Source organism: Hesperophylax consimilis, chromosome 18 (assembly GCF_061612785.1).
Source record: "Hesperophylax consimilis isolate HC1 chromosome 18, BYU_Hcon_1.0, whole genome shotgun sequence".
NCBI lineage: Eukaryota > Metazoa > Arthropoda > Insecta > Trichoptera > Limnephilidae > Hesperophylax > Hesperophylax consimilis.
Genome location: NC_142853.1, coordinates 2,853,786 through 2,874,647, shown reverse-complemented (window position 1 = coordinate 2,874,647; position 20,862 = coordinate 2,853,786). Strand labels below are relative to the sequence as shown.

The window sequence follows — 20,862 nt, the reverse complement described above, 5'->3', positions numbered from 1 at the left end:
TGTTTTCAAATTCCAAGTTGAAAAAAAGTTGCTACTAGGTACCGCAACTTAAGACAAAAAGTTTTGGATTTTTAAAAAAATGTTTGTCTCCCGCACAAGGCCTAATGTTTTAATTTTTTTCAACAAATATTAATTTCTTTTTAAATTTAAAAAAATAAAATCGTAACTTTTGTGTTTATTCCAAGTTAAAAAACAGTTATATAAGGGCATAAAAATAAGTAAGAAACGATTTTTTTTTATATAAAAAATGGATTTTAGGTCTGCCGCACAAGCCATAAAGTTTGTTAATTTTGATGAAATTTTGTAATTTTGTGTACATATATGAACCATGTTTTTTTAAAGTTTAAACCACCAGAATTGATTGTACTTTTCTTACAGAAGGCATAAAATGAGACAATATATATATACATAATTCATATATACATATAGTAAAAATATATACCATATATATACTATATATATAATTTGTTTTATACCTGAAAAAAGATAGTTGGACGGTGTAAATTGTATGAGAAAGGTGTTGAAGAAACTAATGCTATTTGCTATTACTGTTGTTTATTAAAAAAGTATAAAAGGTTACATGTTATAAAATGTAGTATAATAACTAAGTACAAAATGTTGATGATTACTTTCCATAAGACATGAGTGGCAGTTTTCTTGTTCTACTGCAAATTTACTGACTTGTTTAAGTATTTGTCCTTTCATCTTGGCTTCAAAACATTAAATCAAAGTTATGTATAGTATTTACATAGGCCTAGTGAAAATTGTATAAATGTTTCACACATCTTCGGATCTACCGGATCTGCCCTGATGATGGACACTGCAACGCTGTCCGAAACGTCGGCTAAAGAAGGAGTTAGCGCAACACGGCATAACACCCCAAAAACAAACAACAAAAACGAAAGTTACCATTTTATTTTTAAAATTTTTAAAAAAATTTGATATTTTTTGAAAAAAATTAAAACTTTAGGCCTTGTGCGGGAGACCTAAACATTTTTTTTACAATCCAAAACTTTTTGTGGTAAGTTGTGGTACCTAGTAGCAACTTTTTTTCAACTTGGAATTTGAAAACAAAAAAAAAATTAATAATCGATACACCCTAATGATCATTTGTAAAGCGCCTTTGTGCTGATTGTTCAGGAAAACGACCCTATAAAAATTATCTAATTATGAATATAATAATAAATAATGAAGTGGATCTCAGACCCCAATTTCGGAGTTTTGTATGGTTGTGTTTGTGTAGGATAGGTTAGGTTATGAAGGCTGTATAAGAAAGTTTATGTCGCGATCTATAAATATGTTCAAACATTAATTTTGAAGCCTTAATCTTATTAAACCAGTTGTTTTAAGATGTACAAAAAATTGTTGCATTGCCTAAGTATTTACATATGTATAAAGGTTTATTTTTTAAATATCCCAATCATAGCAATGGCTTGATAAATTAAGTTGTTCAACTAATTTGGTGTTAGTGCAATTAAAGTAATTTACGTATAGTATAAGCACTAGCATATACTTTTCTCGCATAAAGTTTTTCGAGTCCGATTACATTTAAATAAATTAGAAAAATAATGTTTTTATATAAAGTAGGTAGCCAGTAGTTTTGTTTAATCGAGTCATAAACGAATCACATTGCAAAGTCTAAACAATCAAATTTAATAGGCAATCATTTAGTATTAAATTATATATTATTTATTGAATGCGACGAAAAGTATTTAAATTCCAGCCGTTAAATGAAGTGTAGGTAATTTGTGTGAAGTTAATAGTATATTAGGAACACAGATAATAACCTTCGCAACTGTACAACATATATTGATTACTCATATTTAATAATCACGACAATTTTTTTTCAAAGCTCAGGGCAACAACGTTTCTATGAATTAAAATAACTCAATGTACAATTAAAAACAAGTTCAAGGTTCACGTAAAAACTTTAATTCATTTGTTAGAAGCAAAAAATCGAAATGTGGATCTTTTATAAACAACCTAAATTCATTAAACAGAAAAACCCATTTAAATTTACTTTAAATGTGGAAACCATTTTAATCATCATCAAATAATATGTACTGTTATTAACTCTACCTGAAACAATTCTCTTTGTTTCAAACTACATCAGTAATATATCTGATAAAAATGCTTAAATAGTAGTGGCCCTTGGAATGTCCCTTGAGGAATCCTAGAAAAACATGTAACAAGTCTGTTCTCATATTCGTTAGATTGCTTACCTGTTCACTTTCATGTCTGTGGACAGCTGCCCCAAGCAGCACTCCCAGGATCTTTCCATCATCATCAACTGCCATCACGGAGAGTCCCTTATGAATATCAGCCATGGCGAAGTCTTCCAACGGTATGCACCGATCCCCGGGCTTTTCCAGCAATCGTAGGGATGCATTCATTGGCTCGTCCACGAAGAAGTTCTTCATGAGAAAGTCGATGACTCTGCCGGAGTCCTCGACCTTCATGATCTCTATCCGGAAGCCTGGCTGGGTCTGTTGGTCCAGGGGGTCGGTGGTCAGGACGGGTGGTGAGGGAGTGAGGAGGGCGGGGGGAGTGGACATCATCACGGAGCTGAGAGACAAGCTCGTCAACTTGGATGAAAGGGCCTCGCCGATCTGTAAAAAGACAAATTTCAGCGATTAAAATTTATTGAATAGTGGCTTACCTAATTCATTTTTTTTCAACATTAAGTTTTAGAATTTTTTAGTTCTTGAAACTAGCACTAGACGTCTTACCAAAAATTCGAGAATGATGAAGTTTTTGTAATACACCACTTTTGAGCTCACCATCATGACCTTTGTAGATTTGATATCTACAAATATGATAAGTATCTATGATAAGTGGTCTATAAATATATAAGTTATGATGAGTGCTTAAAATATTACAGTAAATTTTCAATATGAAAAATTTCGTGGAATTCGTTAATTCGGTAAAAACATATTATGTTCCCTTATCCGAAAGCATTTTCCAGGCAAGGATACCTCTCTTCGTGTTAGGAATATAATAATGTATGTAGTCGACGGCTTATAGCTTATCCTAAAGTAAGCCGAAATAAGCTTGAACCAATATCTATCCCAGAAAGAATCTTCGAAAAATGTTATATCATTATTAAACAATACAACATCCTTGGAGTCTTAATACATAATTACGGTATTTTATTGCGGTTTTCCTTGGGTTACTATGGACCTTTTCTTTGGTGAAAAAAGGCATTATGTTCAAAAGTAAAGCAAAGGGAAAAAACTGTTCAATATTAGTAAAATATATTAGGTGTGAAAACTAATTTCAGAATTTTTTATTTTTTTCAAACTCTGTAAGATACCGTAAACCACATCAATGACAAGAAAGTCTCATTTGATAATAGTATCATCGGTGTGTATTTACTTGTGACTTTTGAGCGTTTTTAACGGTAACAAGAAGTAACAAGATATTATATGGTTCCATGATAACACAGCGCATGAAAATTTAACACATCTTTAAAAAAGTGATAAAAAGTCTTTTTTTACATTAAACCCACATATTTATAATAATTACCCTTAGGGCCAATGTCATCTTTGGGGATGCTTTGTGGTGGGTCTTTTAAAGGAAATGATGGATAGTCTGGGAAAGAAAAATATATGAGGGGTCGGTAGGAATCTATCATTATCATTAAAAGCTATAACAAACTAACATAAAAACCTAACCTACGTGACCTATTAATCTAGTTTTGTTTCATCACTTTTCATGACTTTTTTTCACTTTTTAAAGGACCATCAGTTTTTATATTTCATCAAAATATCTTTGTTTTCTTTTTTAGCTCGGTATCTTTATACGGCAAACGCACAACTCAACATAAATACAGTTCAACATACTTCAACACACAAAATTTATATAAAGTTATGAAAAGTGAAACAAAAAATACATATTTGTAATAAGCATTTACTTTTAATAAGGACACAGGGATTAAAATCCTTCACCGTAATAATAAAAGCAAAAGATTAGATAACTTAGAAGCTCTTGAAATCAAAAAATCCCTTAATAATAACGCTAGTATATTGAATAACCAAATTAGTTTTTTCGTTTAGTCCCATTATAAATATATTTCCAGTAAACCGTTCTGTTATTGTTGGAATTCCCCCAATTACCTGTCCCCCTTTGTTAACCTCCCACTCAAACACCTAAATATATTTTTTGTGTATATATCTGTCAATATTTTGTGTCATAGGTTAGTTTTAATATTCTCCTGATGAAGGAAGGGTGCTTCCGAAACCGGTAGAGTACAATTAAAATTAAAGTGGTCTAAAACAAATTTATATATTTTATTATAAACAAAAAATAGGTTAAAAAGATTACGTAAGCTATTTTTATATGTTATTTTTTTCCTCTCTTTTAATGATTTTGTATTACTTTTGAAAGGCGTGTTGAATTGTCATTATGTTAAGTTTTCATAGAACCTTTTTACGATCTTCCAAAATAATGTTTCTTTTTTTTTGTGTTGTCAAAATCAAGAGTTTTGTTGTTTTTTTATTCTATGTCTCTGGAATATTTAAAAAAACCTTTATATATAAAAATATAATAAACTAAATATACGTTTTGAATCGAAAACTTTTGCAATCACTGAAAAGCTAAATGGATAGTGGATAGTGAGTTATGAGAGAATCTCTGTGCCCGAAATAAGATCGTTTTTATTTTACTGCAGGTGAAATTGCAGTCATAAATTGAGTACAGCTGTTTTTTTTTAAGGAATTTAGTATCGTTTTTGAAATATTTCAAAAAGTATTAAAAAAAAAAAATTTTGCAAATTTTGACAAATGTCTATGAAAAATTTCTGAATTTAATAGAATTTTTCGGTTGTGACAGGGTTAAACACGTTCAAAGCGCATATTATTTCCAATTACCATAAAGCAATTTATAATTTTATTGCTTTGATTAGGTCATCGATACGATAATTTGCAATTTCAATATCAGTCACTGGTACATGGTCCAGCGAAGGTTATTGAAATATTGTAGGAACTTTTAATGACATAATACTGCATTGCCCACGTGTATTGTATACGCCTCCTTCTCTGTAAACAATGAAAACGCCATTATGAACAAGTTATTCCAATCGTAAAGATAAAAGCTGGATCTTTGAATAATCCTAATAAATTAAAAAAAATATATATGCGGCACGTTAAAGAGTTGAAAATACTCTCAGTATAGCCCTGGTGTACGAGGACCATTCAGTATTGAAACGTTGCTTGAAATAGCTTTAGCTGTGATTGGTGACCAGATCTAAACAGCCAGGTACTTCCTCACCTTCCTCCTCTCCATCTTCTTCCCCTCCTCACTTGCTCCAGAGAGTTGGGACTCTTGTGTAGTATTTAAAAATTGCGTATTCTTACACTGCATGACATTGTTTTTGGAATGTGAATTTTTATTTGAATTTGTACTAAGACCAAATTTATAAATTTGAAATTTAAGCGAAGATTGATCAGACTTTTGGATCGTTAAACACGTTCTTCTTTATTCTATGTTTGCCATGTAATAATAATGAATAATTATATAATAATTTTATGATGATTTAATCGTCACCCTTCATTGCATTTCTAAATGATTGTAAAAAATATGACTTGACATAATAGTTTCATAGTTGCTGTTGTCATTATATTTTTTTTCAAGTTCAATGCCAAGCTCCGCAAAAGGCTGACAAAAAGCCTTCAAGGCAGCCAACATAGTCATGTCCGAATAACTTGTTCAGAAAAAATGGTTTATTTAAAAAAAATAATATCAAGATATTTAATATATATAATTTATCGTGACGAAGAAACCATTGGTTTCCAAACATGTTAATTTTTTATATATTTTAAATAATGGTGAGTACAAAGTTGTTTATTTTATTTCACATTAAGATATTCATGGGTGTATCATAGAGATTGTAGAATGGACATTATAGGTAACCTAAGATAGAAAATATATATTTTTTTTAATATACTGTGTATCCTATTGAGATCAAGTAAAATATCATTAAAAAATTATAAATAAAAAATCTATATAGTATAAAATAAAGTCGCTATCCGCGTCTGTCTGTTTCTGCGCTTAGTTCTTCTTACAGTTTTCTTTTTCTTAGAATTCACAACCTCAAAACTTTACTTAAAATCTTTTAACAATCCCGAGCAACGTCGGGTATGCTGAGCTATTAAGTAAAAATTCAGCCTGCATATATTTATGCTCGCAAAACACGAAAAGTAGTCGAACGATATCGCTGAAAATTTCAAAATTTGTTTCTATTAGTGCCACGGGTGTTTAGAGAGTAATTGGAATGATAGAGAAAGTCGGGGACGGACTATCTCTGCACCGGAATAAGATACGGAGTCAAATTGAAGTCGATGTAATGTAGTTTTTAAACAGTAACATAAAGTAGTCAATGGTGGAATAAGTCGGAGACGTTCGAGAAAGAAATTAGCAATAGCGAAACATTGCGAGTTCCACTAGTATTAAATAAATTATACTCACAATTGCTTAGCAACGTAGAACGAATCAATCAGAATTAGTCTGCGATTGTTTTCAGTTATTTACACCCTATTTATTTATTTAAGGAGAAAACACAGATACAGACAGTAATAAAAAGGTAATTTTGTAAAACAGTAACTTGAGAATTTGCCTGCATCCTAACTATTTCTCACTGATTGACTGGTAGATAACAATTTTAAATAAAATTTTACATGTAAATAAGGAAAAAGTAGTGTAGATAATGCTCAGTGTCAAATAAAAGTACACGAATATTTTTTATACAAGTTTAGACATAAATCATAAAAAGTACTTAAAGAGTATAGTGATACCCAACCAACACAACACAGATTTATATTAAAAAAAAGTTCGGAAATGGAAATTAACAAAATAATAAATACATTAAAAAACCGGATTGCTCCTGGATTAGATGAGATAACAACAGATTGCATTAAAATAATAAAAAATGAAATATTAAAACCTATAACACACCTAATCAACCTTAGCATAACACATGCCTGCTTTCCTAATACTCTTAAAAAAGGACTGGTAATCCCTATGTATAAATCCGGAGATAAAACGGAAATAACTAACTATAGACCAATCACTTTGTTAAACTCTCTATCAAAGATTTTCGAAAGACTATTAAAAAACCAAATAATAAAATACCTGGAAGAAAACAAATTAATCTCGGACAAACAATACGGATTTAGAGAAAAAAGAAGCACAAAAGAAGCTTTAGCAAGTACAATAGATTATACACATAGCAACTTAGATCAAGGGTTTAAATACATAGCGATATATCTAGATTTGGCTAAAGCCTTTGATTCAATATGCCACAAAACACTTTTTAAAAAATTAGAAAATATGGGTATCAAAGACAAAGAACTACAACTATTAAAAAGTTACATGAGCGACAGAACACAACAAGTCAAAATTAATAACTATACTAGCAAACCACTGCCGATTACACACGGAGTTCCACAAGGAAGCATACTAGGGCCCGTTCTTTTCACAATTTACATAAATGAACTTTGCAGCATGGAAATAGATGGAGAAATAATTAGTTACGCAGACGACACAGTTTTACTATTTAAATCTAAGGATTGGAATAAGGTTTATAACATAGCGAATCTAGGAATCACGCAAGTGAAAAAATGGTTGGACTCAAATACACTCACACTAAACATATCGAAAACAAAATTCACAACGTACAGCATAACCAACACAGGACAGCCAAAAAACAATACAAACACCATAAAAATACACGAATGCATAAACACCAACATCTGCGATTGCCCCCCTCTAGAAAAAACAGAACAAATAAAGTATCTAGGAATCGTAATTGACATAATCTTAGATGGACACATCACATCAAACAAATCACAAATAGACTCCTCAGAACAATACACATTTTCCTAAATATAAGAAACATATATAAAATAAAACAATTGAAAACAATATATTATGCACTATGCCAATCAATAATAGAATATGGAATAATTGCTTGGGGAGGAGCAACAAACGCAGCTATCGCTCAAATAGAAATCGCACAGAAAACGATATTAAAGGTAATACTCAAAAAACATAAACTAACCGACACAGACCAAATATTTAAAAGCTGTGACATACTTGATATACGCCAATTATATGTTAAAACTCTACTAAACTACATTTTCGACCAAAAAAACAATCCCCAACAAACACAAAATATCACTAATAGACCGGTCAGAAAAACGTATAAAAAAAACATAAAAACTCCGACGGTAAACACTACCTTTGGACAAAGACACCATAAATACCACGCAATTAAAGCATTCAACAGTCTTCCACTTGAAACAAAAATTGAGGAAAATAAAAATAAATTCAAACACAAAATAAAAAAATGGATTAAAGAACAAAAAAGACAATATTTCCAAAATTCTATAACATAAGAGAATAAAACATATACCTACACGCAACACAAAAAATGTATAAGGCAAGCGGCACGCACAAGCACATAGATCATTGTAAATGCCGATTTCCATTCTCTTCTAATGTTTTTATTTTGGTGTGAGAATTGGATTTTGATTTCTAATCTTTATTTTTGATGTAAATTTATCTTTATTTTAATGTTGTTTTTTGTTTAAATGTATAAATTCGCATATTTTAAAATGGGGGCCTCAGCACGGGTGAACAACCCAGTGAGGCCAACGTTGCTGAATTGAAATGTAAAGTACTGTAGAGTAATGTATCAATAATAAATAAATAAATAAATGAATTAAGTACATTTATTATAGGTTTTTTTATAGGAAAACAGACTTCAATTTTCTACCAAAAGTACTATATGTATCAAAAAATATGTCGAAATCCTTCAGGTTTTGGTTTTTATTATACAATTCGCACATTCTTCTGATTCCCTGAGATCCCTGACACCAGCATTTGTGCGCGTCCGGTCAATATGGAATAAGTCGTTAAGCCTCGTCGTTTTGAGTGGTATTTTAAAGTTTATTAGATTGAGTAAGCCAGGACAGTCGATAAAGTTGTTACAGATTTTGTACAAGGTCATTAGGTCATTTGGTTACTTATAACAAAATAACAACATAAAACAATCAATTGTAAACAAGAAAGTTTTTTAATTGTAATACATACTATTTTTAAATGTATTACGCAGTTATTTTTAATGTGTTACTTCCCCTCCAACCTCGCCAAATGCCGATCGGGTAGAACTGAAATTTATTTCGTGTATTAACTACTGTAATGTCATCCGATTTCGTAGAAATGTTTGTGTAATCGAAAACAATGCATTGTCATTGACACAAGTCTATCTGCTGAATTTCGGCTTGATCTGATGTCGGGAAGTGGGTTAATTTCCACTTCCAACATTTGCGAAACCAAAGTGAAATTAAAATAAATGTATTTATAAAATATAAGCAATGTTTTTTTCATGTAACTTAGATATTTAAAAAAACGCACGGTTTCATAGAATAGCCTAGTTTGCTTACACACAAAAAATGCAACTCAAGTTCCTCATTGCAGACATTCCAATTCCTATACTGGTTCGTGGTTACGTTTTTTACAGTAGTAAGAATGTCAAGATTTAGTTCAGGTAAACAATAAATAAACTGCTACAAACATTAGTTGGGTAATGAATTGTACTGGCGATTATATTTCGTGAAAGGTATTTACGATTAAAATAGAACCAATATAAAAATCATTTTATAAATACAGGATTTTCCAATAACAGGTGTTATTTTGAATAGCCCGCTATTTCTGTAGGTGTTACTTTTGAAGCTGTCATTTTTTGACGTTTGACAAGTAGAAACTACGCCATTAATAAAAACGGAACGATAAACGCTTCAAAAACGCATTGAAATTAATAAAATTCACTTGAGTGAATCAAATGCAAATCATCTTGAGTGATGAGGCCAATTTCCACCTCGTAGGCTTCACCAACAAGCAAAATTGTCGCATCTGGGGCTCGGAAAACCCAAGAGTTATTGTTGTAAAGCCTCTCTATTCTCAACGTGTGACTGTTTGGTGCGGTTTATGGTCCGGCGGAGTCATTGGACCTTACTTTTTCGAAAATTAGGCTGTAGCAACAGTTACGGTGAATGGATTGCGCTCTCGAGAGATGATTAATGATTTTTTATGGCCGAAATTGGATGGTATTGATTTGTACAACGTTTATTTTTAACAAAACGGCGTTACCTGCCACACAAGCAACGAAACCATTGAACTTTTACGATTGAATATCAAAATAACACCTCTTATTGGAAAACCCTGTAGATGAAGATAATAACTGCGGAAACAGTTAGCTATTTTTTAAGAACTCGTTTTTTATTCTGTAATTAGAACAAATAATAAATGTAAAGATTTAAAATAGTTAAAATCAGATAGATGTTATGACGTGTAAACAAAATTCCCGACTGACCGACGCGCGACGCCAGTGTTACTACGGTATTCCCGTTTGTGACGCGTTCCAAAGATTGTACTAGGGCGGAATGACTTTTTGCAGTCAAGGATATTTGAGCGTATTTGATTTCAAGTATCGATATCGAATCTAGAGTCTTAAATTTGCTTGGTTTATAATGGTTTACATTTCACTAAATGAAACAGTACTATGTGAACTCATAAAATGTATTAAAGCGAACTTATATTGGAATATTGTTGAGTTAATGTCTGCATTTTCCTAAATACGATGGCGATTCTGCTGTATGATCTTTGCCAATTTGAGTTTTAGGCGTTTGAACGGTGGCATCAGTTTACATTACAGATACCAAATACATGCTTTGGGTACATTGAAGCATTTAATTCAGTTTTGATTAAGTAGAATATGAATAAAATTGTTAATTACTCTAAAAAAAATTTAAGTATAAACCACAAGGTTTCCCAATAAGACGTGTTATTTTGATATTCAATCGTAAAAGATCAATGGTTTCGTTGCTTGTTGAAAGTAAACGTTGTCCAGATCAATACCATCCGATTCCGGCCATAAAAAACCTTTGATCATCTCTCGATAGCGCAATCCATTCACCGTAACTGTTGCTCCAGCCTCATTTTCGAAAAAGTAAGGTCTAATGACTCCACCGAACCATAAACCGCACCAAACAGTCACACGTTGAAGAAAGAGAGGCTTTTCAACAATAACTCTTGGGTTTTCCGAGCCCCAGATGCGACAATTTTGCTTGTTGACGAAGCCACCGAGGTGGAAATCGGCCTCATCACTCAAGATGATTTGAATTTGATTCACTCAAGTAAATTTTAATAATTGCAATGAGTTGTTGAAGCGTGTATCGTTCCATTTTTACTAATGGCGTAATCTTTGTAACTTGTCAAATGTCATAAAATGACAGCTTCAAAAGTAACATCTACCGAAATAGCGGGCTATTCAAAATAACACCTCGTATTGAAAAACCCTGCACTAAATTATTTATTTTTCACTCATTCGAAGAAAGCATTATTTTTCTTTTTTGGCTTGTCATAATTACTGTATATATTGTCATTGGTATAGTTATCGAGGTATCGTGTCTAGGTCCCACCAAGGCGTTGAGAGTTAAAATCCTCGGCGAGATTGGTCCTCCATCACCACACAAGCAACATTTTCCGATTACTGTGGTGTTAGTAAGAGATATTAGAATTATTGTCAGGTTATTCGTAGCCCGGGAATGTCTTCTATTCTTTTTAAAAAATAAAAAAAAATTTAAAACTTCTGTAACCAAGTGGGTATTCCGACGACCCTATGATTTTTCTGTCTTATGGGCGTTTAAACTATAGAAATCCCAATTATTCAGTCAGTTATTAATGTTAACTAATATTTTGCGCAGGAATACTAAAATGATATGTCAAGTATTTAAGCTAATGTAAGGAGGATAGTAATTTTGGGTACTACCTACCTCCCACTTGGCTGCGGGATAGTTACTAAATAAGTAAATTAATATAAAGTAGTTAATTTCGTTAGTCGTTAAAGTAAATTAATATAAAGTAGTTAATTTCGGTAGTACGTAAAGTAAATTAATATAACTTTTGAGTAAAACCTCAAACTTTAATATTTAATTATTGAAGACAATATTAGCGATTCCTAAACGAAAATTTAAAACTTAAAATCAGAAAAGGATATGGTCACAACTAGAACTCGAACCCAGGTCCCTTGCCTTGCCGGGGCACCGCTCTACCAACTGAGCTAATGGGACCCTATCTCCTTCGGTCATATTTAACTGTATCACACTTCGAATAAAAACTACCAACATTATCTTCAAGATATTTTTTATATTGATATTGTTTATAAATAAATTGGTATCCATCGAATTTATGCATGTAATTGTATATATACTAGTATTAGTGTGCCTATAAGTATGATTAAGTACCTTGTATGCTTATAAGTACGTTGACAGTGTTAAATCTATCTGTCTATGAATTTTGTGCCTTTGTATTACACGTTAATCTTCTGTATCTATTTTCTCTATTGTGGCTTCTAGTTACACGTGTGCTTTAGTTCTACAATCAATATTGTGAATAAAACTTGCTGACAAAATGCTTGGGCAGTTTAGTTTATAATAAGAAGAATAAAAAAAATCAAATAATAATCTACCTGAATTAGGAATTAATTTCACTCTATTATCGTTATGCAAAACGCCCGTGGCCTTGAAGCCTTCAAATGTATTCATTTATTATTGAGTTAGGTCGCGGTAACGTTTTCATTTCGATTACCTAATCAAACTAGATTTAATTAACTATTACATAACACATGTTTACATAAAATAATTCACGGTCGTCTCGATATTATATTATGTCATAGCAGTATTGAAATAAAATTCATGTTATTTAAGCGGCATAGCATGTTACATTTTTTTTTATCAAACGACCAGGTGTTGGCACACTATTCACATTAATACATCGTCTCATACATACCGCACAAGAATCCCAACTGCGTCTGGGGCCAGTGAGACTATGACATCACCAATTGGGGTATGTTGAGAGGCTGAAGTAGAGGGGAGAAGGAGATGGTGAGGAGGAAGGTGGGAAACGTTACAATTCTGAATGGTGGTCTTACGTTAAGGTGATATTGAGAGTTTCTTCTACTCTGGAACGTGCCACAAATGGTTCCATGATAACTCAACACAGTGACTATTCAACACACCTTTAAAAAGTGATTTAAAGTCATTAAAAACGAAGGACTTTTTTAAAACCTAACCTAACCTAACCTACTTAACCCAGTTAATAAAGTTTTTGTTTCATCACTTTCCATGACTTTATATAAGTTTTTAAAGATTAGTTATCATTTTGATGATTTATCCGGTCACCGCCGCAAATATGCTATATATTATTTTTAATGAGTAAATTGTGAAATAACACTAATAATATTTACTTGCGCACGCCGGGATTTGAACCCGCGACCTCTGGCGTGCTAGTCGAGAGCCTTACCCCTTGAACGCTGAGACCGTCAAGCTGGGCGTAAAACTATATTAAATGAAATAAAGGCTTTCTAAAAAATATATTTTGTTATTGTTGGCTAAATTAAGCGCCCTTCAAACGAAATACCCCCATATGAATGTGAAATATTTCTATTGTATAGTATTCTTTATTCGTGTCAGGCGATGCCATACGTAGTAATGCAAAATCATGTGTTTTTGGTTTGAAAATTTGGTTGCCTGAAAATATTTCAGATGCTTTAATTAAATACTGCGAGTAGAATACATCTTGACCTTTGAAATAATCGAGAATTTTTTAGATAAGTCTTTTTATAAACCCAGAAAATAATAATGTATAGGTTTTATGAAAACTGCTTTAAAGTTCAAAATCTCCTACTTACGAACCCAATTTCGGTTATAATTTTATTTTATAATGTGGCAAATTAAGTTATTTATGATATGATCGAAAAAACATTAAATATTTATGTCTGAACATCCATAAAATAAAATAAAAGGCACTTTTCGGCCATGTTTTTTTCTTGCAAAAATCAAAAAATCAAAATGGTGTTGAGCGGGAATTTAAACCTTAACGCCATTTACGTAAGGGTTGTTATTGATAGCGGCTCAATTTAAAATATTACACGACGTAGTGCATCGCCTTAATAACTGGTACTTCAAATAGGATTAAATCACAATTTATCATAATATGAATAGCGTTGAGATAACTTTCCCTTAATTGCAGTAATACACAATAATGGCTTAAAAGCAGACAATTTATGACGCCATGGAATAATTAAATGAATGCTAATTGCATTGCGTGATAGTCTAGCCGTGTCCTTAATGCCTTGAACTGGAGTAGAACCTCCAAGGGTCATTACTTCGAGGAATTGTTTTCAAGTACCGCGACTTGTTGACTTGTTGTACGGCAGACAAACGAGTTTCCCTGTCACCGTACTCTATATACATATACATACCGCTATATTATACTGTATGGCTTCACGCAATGAGAAGAAAGAACAATTCACTTCTGCAGTTCCAGCAGCTATCAAGGTGATTTCGAATCGATAGTTAAATGAGATCAAGAATAATTTATTCAAGACATTGCTCATTGTTAAGTGTCCCTTATAAGCCTGCAAGCTTTTTGCTTTGATAATAAACAAGTAAACTTTTATAAGTTTATGATAGCGGTTTCGCGGCTTGCTGTATTATATTTAATAATTTAAAAAACATATATTATTCTACAAAGTTATAGTAATACAGCCATACAATTTGAATTCACGTGAAAATACCAACTTGACGTAATAGGAAAATAATACATCATGTATTTACAGTTACTCAATATTGGAGGACATTATAATATTGTTCAATAAACTAAAGATTGAACTTTAAATTTATTTATTCGACTTTTCATTTTCAGGCTCTCGGGAAGGACATTGAACTTTTTATTTATTTATTCGACTTTTCCTTATCAGGCTTTAGGGAAGGACATTGAACTTTAAATTTATTTTTTCGACTTTTCATTTTCAGGCTTTCGGGAAGGACATTGAACTTTAAATTTATTTATTCGCCTTTTCATTTTCAGGCTTTAGGGAAGGACATTGAACTTTAAATTTATTTATTCGACTTTTCATTTTCAGGCTTTAGGAAAGGACATTGAACTTTAAATTTATTTATTCGACTTTTCATTTTCAGGCTTTAGGGAAGGACTTTGAACTTTAAATTTATTTATTCGACTTCTCATTTTCAGGCTTTAGGGAAGGACATTGAACTTTAAATTTATTTATTCGACTTTTCAGTTTCAGGCTTTCGCGAAGGACATTGTAAGTTTGGATACCCTCATGGCCTATGCTTCTCTTATAAATTTCCGTCTTTACTGTATTATGGTAGGGAGTCGATAATTGAGGGAGGCTTACATCTAAAGCTTACATCAGAAAGCTTATGAAGAAGAAACGTCCTGCTTTCAAATATGCTTTCAATAATAACTTGCTTGTTCGTTAATGTCATAATTAAAGCATTTTTTAGTATCTTTGTTTCTTCAGGTTACGAAAAAAATTATTCAAAACAGTCGGAGTATTTCCGCTTTGCAATAAAATCCAAAAACATGGAATATTTATGAACGTATCCGAAATGTGAAAACTTTTTTTTAAAGTTGGTAAAAGACGCTCTGATAATTTATTATTGGAAATAAATACATATTTTTTGAAATATTAATATTTTTTAATGCAAACTAAAACTACATTTAAAATTGCTCATTTAACGTTTCTTTTCTAACTAAAATTACTGATATTTCTTTGAAAGAAAAACAAACGTTTCCGGGTTACAAATAACCTGACAATATTTGAAAATCTCCTACTACCACCACAGTAAGCGGAAAATATTGCTTGTGTTGTGATGGAGGAGTTGAACGTGCGACGCCTGGGTCACCAGTCACTTATTTTATTAGAAAAATGTACTACAAACGTTATTGTCTCCTATCATTTATATCACCCTGTCATTTTGTCATTTCATAAATAGTTTTTTTTAAATTGCGATCGGTACCTTTGGTTTCATAAAGGTGCACATTTTAATTTTTCTGAGATTAATTTGATTTGAATATAAAGCGCGGTGTTTTTTCTTTCTATAACCGTTTAGATCATATTTCTAACAACAATAGTAAGAAAGACACAACGATTTCTGTGAGACAACTTGAGTTGTTCCCAAAAACGAACAAATTAGCCTGAAAATTAAATGATCATGTTAATTGTCTGTGTTTTACGATACATAATTTGCATAATATGCGCTAATTTGCCTAAAATTGATCAGAATCTACATAAAGTTAAACGGAGTTGCATTGATAGGATAATAATTATTTGTCGCGAGTAATTGCTCATATTTAAAATGAGGAATAATTACGTCTTAGAAAATAATCGTTTTTAAATCTGTTGTAGCTTAATGCATTTATGCCTGGAGGTATTATATATGTTGCTTTGATATAATAATACGTAATCGATACTTACAGTACCAGTAATCTTACATCTCGAATTACTCCATTTGAACTTGTAACTAGTTCCTTAAGGTCACTGATAATTTACTGTACATAAAAAACGATACTGGTCTCACTTATTTTAAATGTCAATCTCATTGCGGAAATAAGTATCTTTTAACACGTAGATATATATATATATATTTTTTTTTTTGAGTTTATATAAAATGATTTTACATGTTGTGTGTGTTTTTATTTGATGGCTTTGAATTCGTGTCGCCATCAAAAATGTTTTGCAAATATTTATAATAACAACTGAAAAAAACGTATTTACAATATTATACGCTTTACTGAATATTTTCGCTAATGCTGAGTCGTATTTTTTTGCTTCTAATATAATCATTTTTTGAATCATTCGGCTTTGTGTCATCAACTCGGTTCGGTATGTTTAGTTATGTTTGTTGTGTGTAGATTGTAGATCTTTCTATGTCAGTATAATTTTGTATCATTTTTATCTAACTGTCGTGTGTGGCAGCAGTGCAGTATACTACTTGGTTCTAGATCTAGAAGTTGTGGGTTCGGAACCCGGTGTGATTTAAATTATTAATTAGTTTCAATTAAGGATAACTTATTGAAGCCCATGAACATTAATATAATATTAAATCATTTACGAAGATAATTTTAACAATTCTCAATGAAAATATGAAACAGACAGACACACAAAAAAGATGACATGGGAAATAATTCAAGACAAACTCAATTTCAAAAAAAATCAACGGGTAAAAAGTTTTTTTTTTTTCTTTTTAACATATATATTTAAATGTCTTTTAAAACTTAAAAAAATAGAACCTTCCTTCCCAGGAGTCAACCGCGTTACCGACCTTGCCAGGTGCTGATCGTGTAGGACCGACATTTATTTCGTATTTTAACTGCTGTAATCTCGTTCGATTTCGGAGAAATCGCGTAATGTCCGCTTGTATGTACATGATTGACAGCTTCATCTCAATCGAATGTCGGGAAGTGGGTCAATTTACGCATCCGATTAATTCATTACCGAAAATAAAAGTGAAATTCAAATAGATTAACAATTTAAAAATTGAAGTATGAGATTGATAAAAATGAACGAAATGTAATGAGGTGGCAATGGCTAAGATGATAGAGTCACGGTAAGACTAGAGACTTGTCTGTCTATCTCATATTTTCATTGCGAGTTGTTGATATTATATACGTCAATGATAAAATAAATTAAGGTTATTACATAAAAATATTGAATATAAGTGCAATAATATCTAGTATATCATGCCCCTCATTACAGAGAAGATGATATTCTCTCATCCCCTTGCTGAAAGACTACCATTCAGAATCAAATCGTTGCACTAAATGGCTTTAACTCTATTTGGTAGCAACATTTGAAATGTCTGGTACCTACTCCCAACTTGCATCTTCTCGTCCCCACTTCATTCAACCTTTTAACATAGCCCAATTAGGGTTGCCATAGTTCACCTGTTCCCAGACCCTGGGTTCAAATACAGCACGATATAGCCACAGACCAATGACATTTATTCGCTCAATGTGAGGACAATGTCAATGCACAATGTTCTTAAAATAAGTGACAATGATTAGAAACGCATAAGTTAGCGATATTTTCTTAAAGAATTTGGCACAATTTTGTCTAAAAGCTTGGTTATAGTGTCAAAAAGTTTTGGTCATATTTTGCAACAAAATTTATTTTGAGTTCCTTTTATGTTTTTGAAAACCGAAAAACAATTACAGTTCGCGGCGTTTTCAATGTGAAATTAGTTGCATTAAATTTTATTGGTAATCATTACTAATCAATCTTGTAAAAACTGGAGGCAAAAAAATATTTAGAATGTGTAATACCTTTTGCTTTTTTTGCATACCAGGTATCGCATTTGTTGCGAAAAATGCCTAGAACGAATTTTGCGTTATTATTCGCAATATTGTTATTAACGTGTAAGATATGTACATGATGCTTTAAAGTTACAGAAAACCTTGAATTCAGAATTAATACGATCCGTACAATCTTTATGTTAATTTGCTAGGATTTTATAGAACATTGCTAATTTATTAACAATTTTTTATGTCGTGTTTATGAAAGGTTGAAAATATACCGATTTGTTTTAATATCGTTATGGCTACACAACCTGCTTGGCAATGTACCTAGAGCATAAATGAAAGTAAAAGATATTAAACAGGACAAAGACATACCATTCAGGGCAAAACAGGATCAGCAACTAAAGCCTTAAAGGCCTATTGAAGTCGTGTACTTAAGACATGCCCTAGGTACGCAACAGACCCTCGGAGGAAGTTGAATAAGTCTGTAAATCTAAGGTTTGTTGCAACCGGATATTTAAAAGGAATATAAATTATGATTAAGTCATACAGATACTGAGATATTGATAACTAGCATTGCAATGTGTTGGAATTGTTTAATTTACTTTAAATAAATGTAACCGGAGACGAATAATAATAAATATATGTGGGTTGCATTAATTTATCGTATTGACGACTTCTGAACTATGTACCATGTAGGTATTTATCTTATTCTTCAGAAATTAACCGAGGCAATATATTATTAGAAAAGATATCAGAAAATAGTGCAGAATAAATGTAAACTTTAAGTGACTAAGGTAAAAGGCTTAGGAATGAATTTTGAGGTGGTTTGTATTCCTAGATCCGATGGACGGAGAGAGGATTCTCCGGAGAATATACAATGTGATGTTTTTTTGTACTTACGATTAATTATCCATTTACAGTACAAATAGGTCGATATACAAACAAATTTCAAGGTTATTTAAAGATCTCTGTTTATAAATTTAATTAAATAGCACCATACCTCTCATCGCGCTGTTTTTTTTTTATTTATTTTTTATTTTGTTTATTTCTTGCTAGAGCAATCCCGATGAGTTACAGAACTCATTTTAGGACAGGAGGAAACTTACAATTCATATGTAGGAGGTAGTAGGTACAATTTTACAACGGTATTTTGATATCAAATATAAGTTTCACATTCAATACAGCATAAAAATTAAAATAATGACACGTTTTGTAGAACAAACAACAATAGAAAACAAGCACAGAAAGAAAAAAGAAGAAAAAAAAACATGGATAAGATACAACAAGAAATGACAACACAGTTACATATTTTCATTTTTAAATGTAGTTACAAATATTCTTTTAAAGCATTGCTTTGCAATTTTTTATTATGGTGGATGTTGTGCTAGAACATCTATTCTGCCGTGTTGTATCAAGAACATGAACGACTGAAGTTTTGAGGCATTCTTGGAGGAATGTTGTTTTGAAGAAATCGGTACGTGTAAAACTTGGGGACGCCTTAAAAAGATGTTATGTTCTAGTCAAGAGAATCTAATAAGTGCTGGGGTCATGTAAAAAGACGGAATAACAAATTAATTTTTATTTTGAAGTGAATGATGCAAGTGTTAAGAGCCAGGAATGAGTTGTGAGGAATTCTGTTCTTTATGTCTACCATATCATACTTTATGTTACCAATTTTCTAAACCGTAAAATAATATTAGTGAGTTATATTAGTTAGTCCTGGATACTGATACAAGGAAAACATTAAATAGAGTAGCTTTGTAAAAAAACAATCAAATGGGTTTTTAAATGAATTAGAAGAGTCAGAAATAAATGAGGATAAATTCTCGGACAAGAACCTTTCAAAGAAACCAAATCAACATTCTTATAATTTTATAAGGGCTATAAAGAACTATTAAGAGCCTTGTTATTATATTTTTAAACAGGTAAACCACAGGAATATAAATCCATGCCTCTATCTGAAAGCAAAAAACATCAAAAAATAAAAAAGATTCTGACAGAAAAGCGATTTATCAAATACCTCTTCTTTGAGGATAAACACGTCTAAATATTATGGCATCAAAAGCAACAAAAAAATATTGATGCAAATAACAAGTCAAAAACAACAGCTTAAAAATATATAAAGTTACCAATAGAAAACTAAATTGAAATGATCGTTATCTTTTCATTACATTCGATCTCATAAATAAAGACGCAATTTATAGAATATGTAATGCTAGAAATGCCTGTCGTATTTGTGAATCGCTAAGGATTGAACATTGTTTGGCGATTTCTTGGCGTAAAAACTATGAAAATATATTTTTTTCTGTTTGAACTATCTAATAAGATAGGTCACAATTTCATTAATCTAGAACTCTTGACATATTTATGGAATTTGAAATAGGAAAGTTTTTTTTTGTATTAGGCAATTCACCCTATTAGAGTACTTTCTAGTACATAAATCAAATTTCCAAAAACGGACATCGTCACTTCTAGCTTTAGCCCATCGTATTACCGGAAAAAACATATCTATACTATTAAATGGATGCAATCTCCGTGAACTCTTCCCTTGTGGGGCTTTCACGGAACCAAGGGAGATTGGAGAGGAGAGATGAAGCCTGGGAACACACATTCTGGAACCAGAAGACATAGACACATATCCAATGACAACCCTGGTGAACATTTAAAGGAGACCGGGTGACTGTTAAAGGAATG

The 20,862-nt window shown here is 31.7% G+C and overlaps 1 protein-coding gene across 2 annotated transcripts in view; it reads right to left on the bottom strand.

The window, feature by feature from the left end:
• LOC149415236 (arylalkylamine N-acetyltransferase 1-like) overlaps nucleotides 1-20,862 on the bottom strand; it is a 122,373-nt gene that overhangs the window by 6,810 nt on the left and 94,701 nt on the right. For both annotated transcript variants that reach the window (XM_089642805.1, XM_089642804.1), the window contains exon 2: nucleotides 2,223-2,609. In XM_089642805.1, coding sequence (XP_089498931.1) covers nucleotides 2,223-2,558 — 336 coding nt within the window. In that variant the 5' untranslated portion in view covers nucleotides 2,559-2,609. The remainder of the gene's footprint in view (nucleotides 1-2,222; nucleotides 2,610-20,862) is intronic.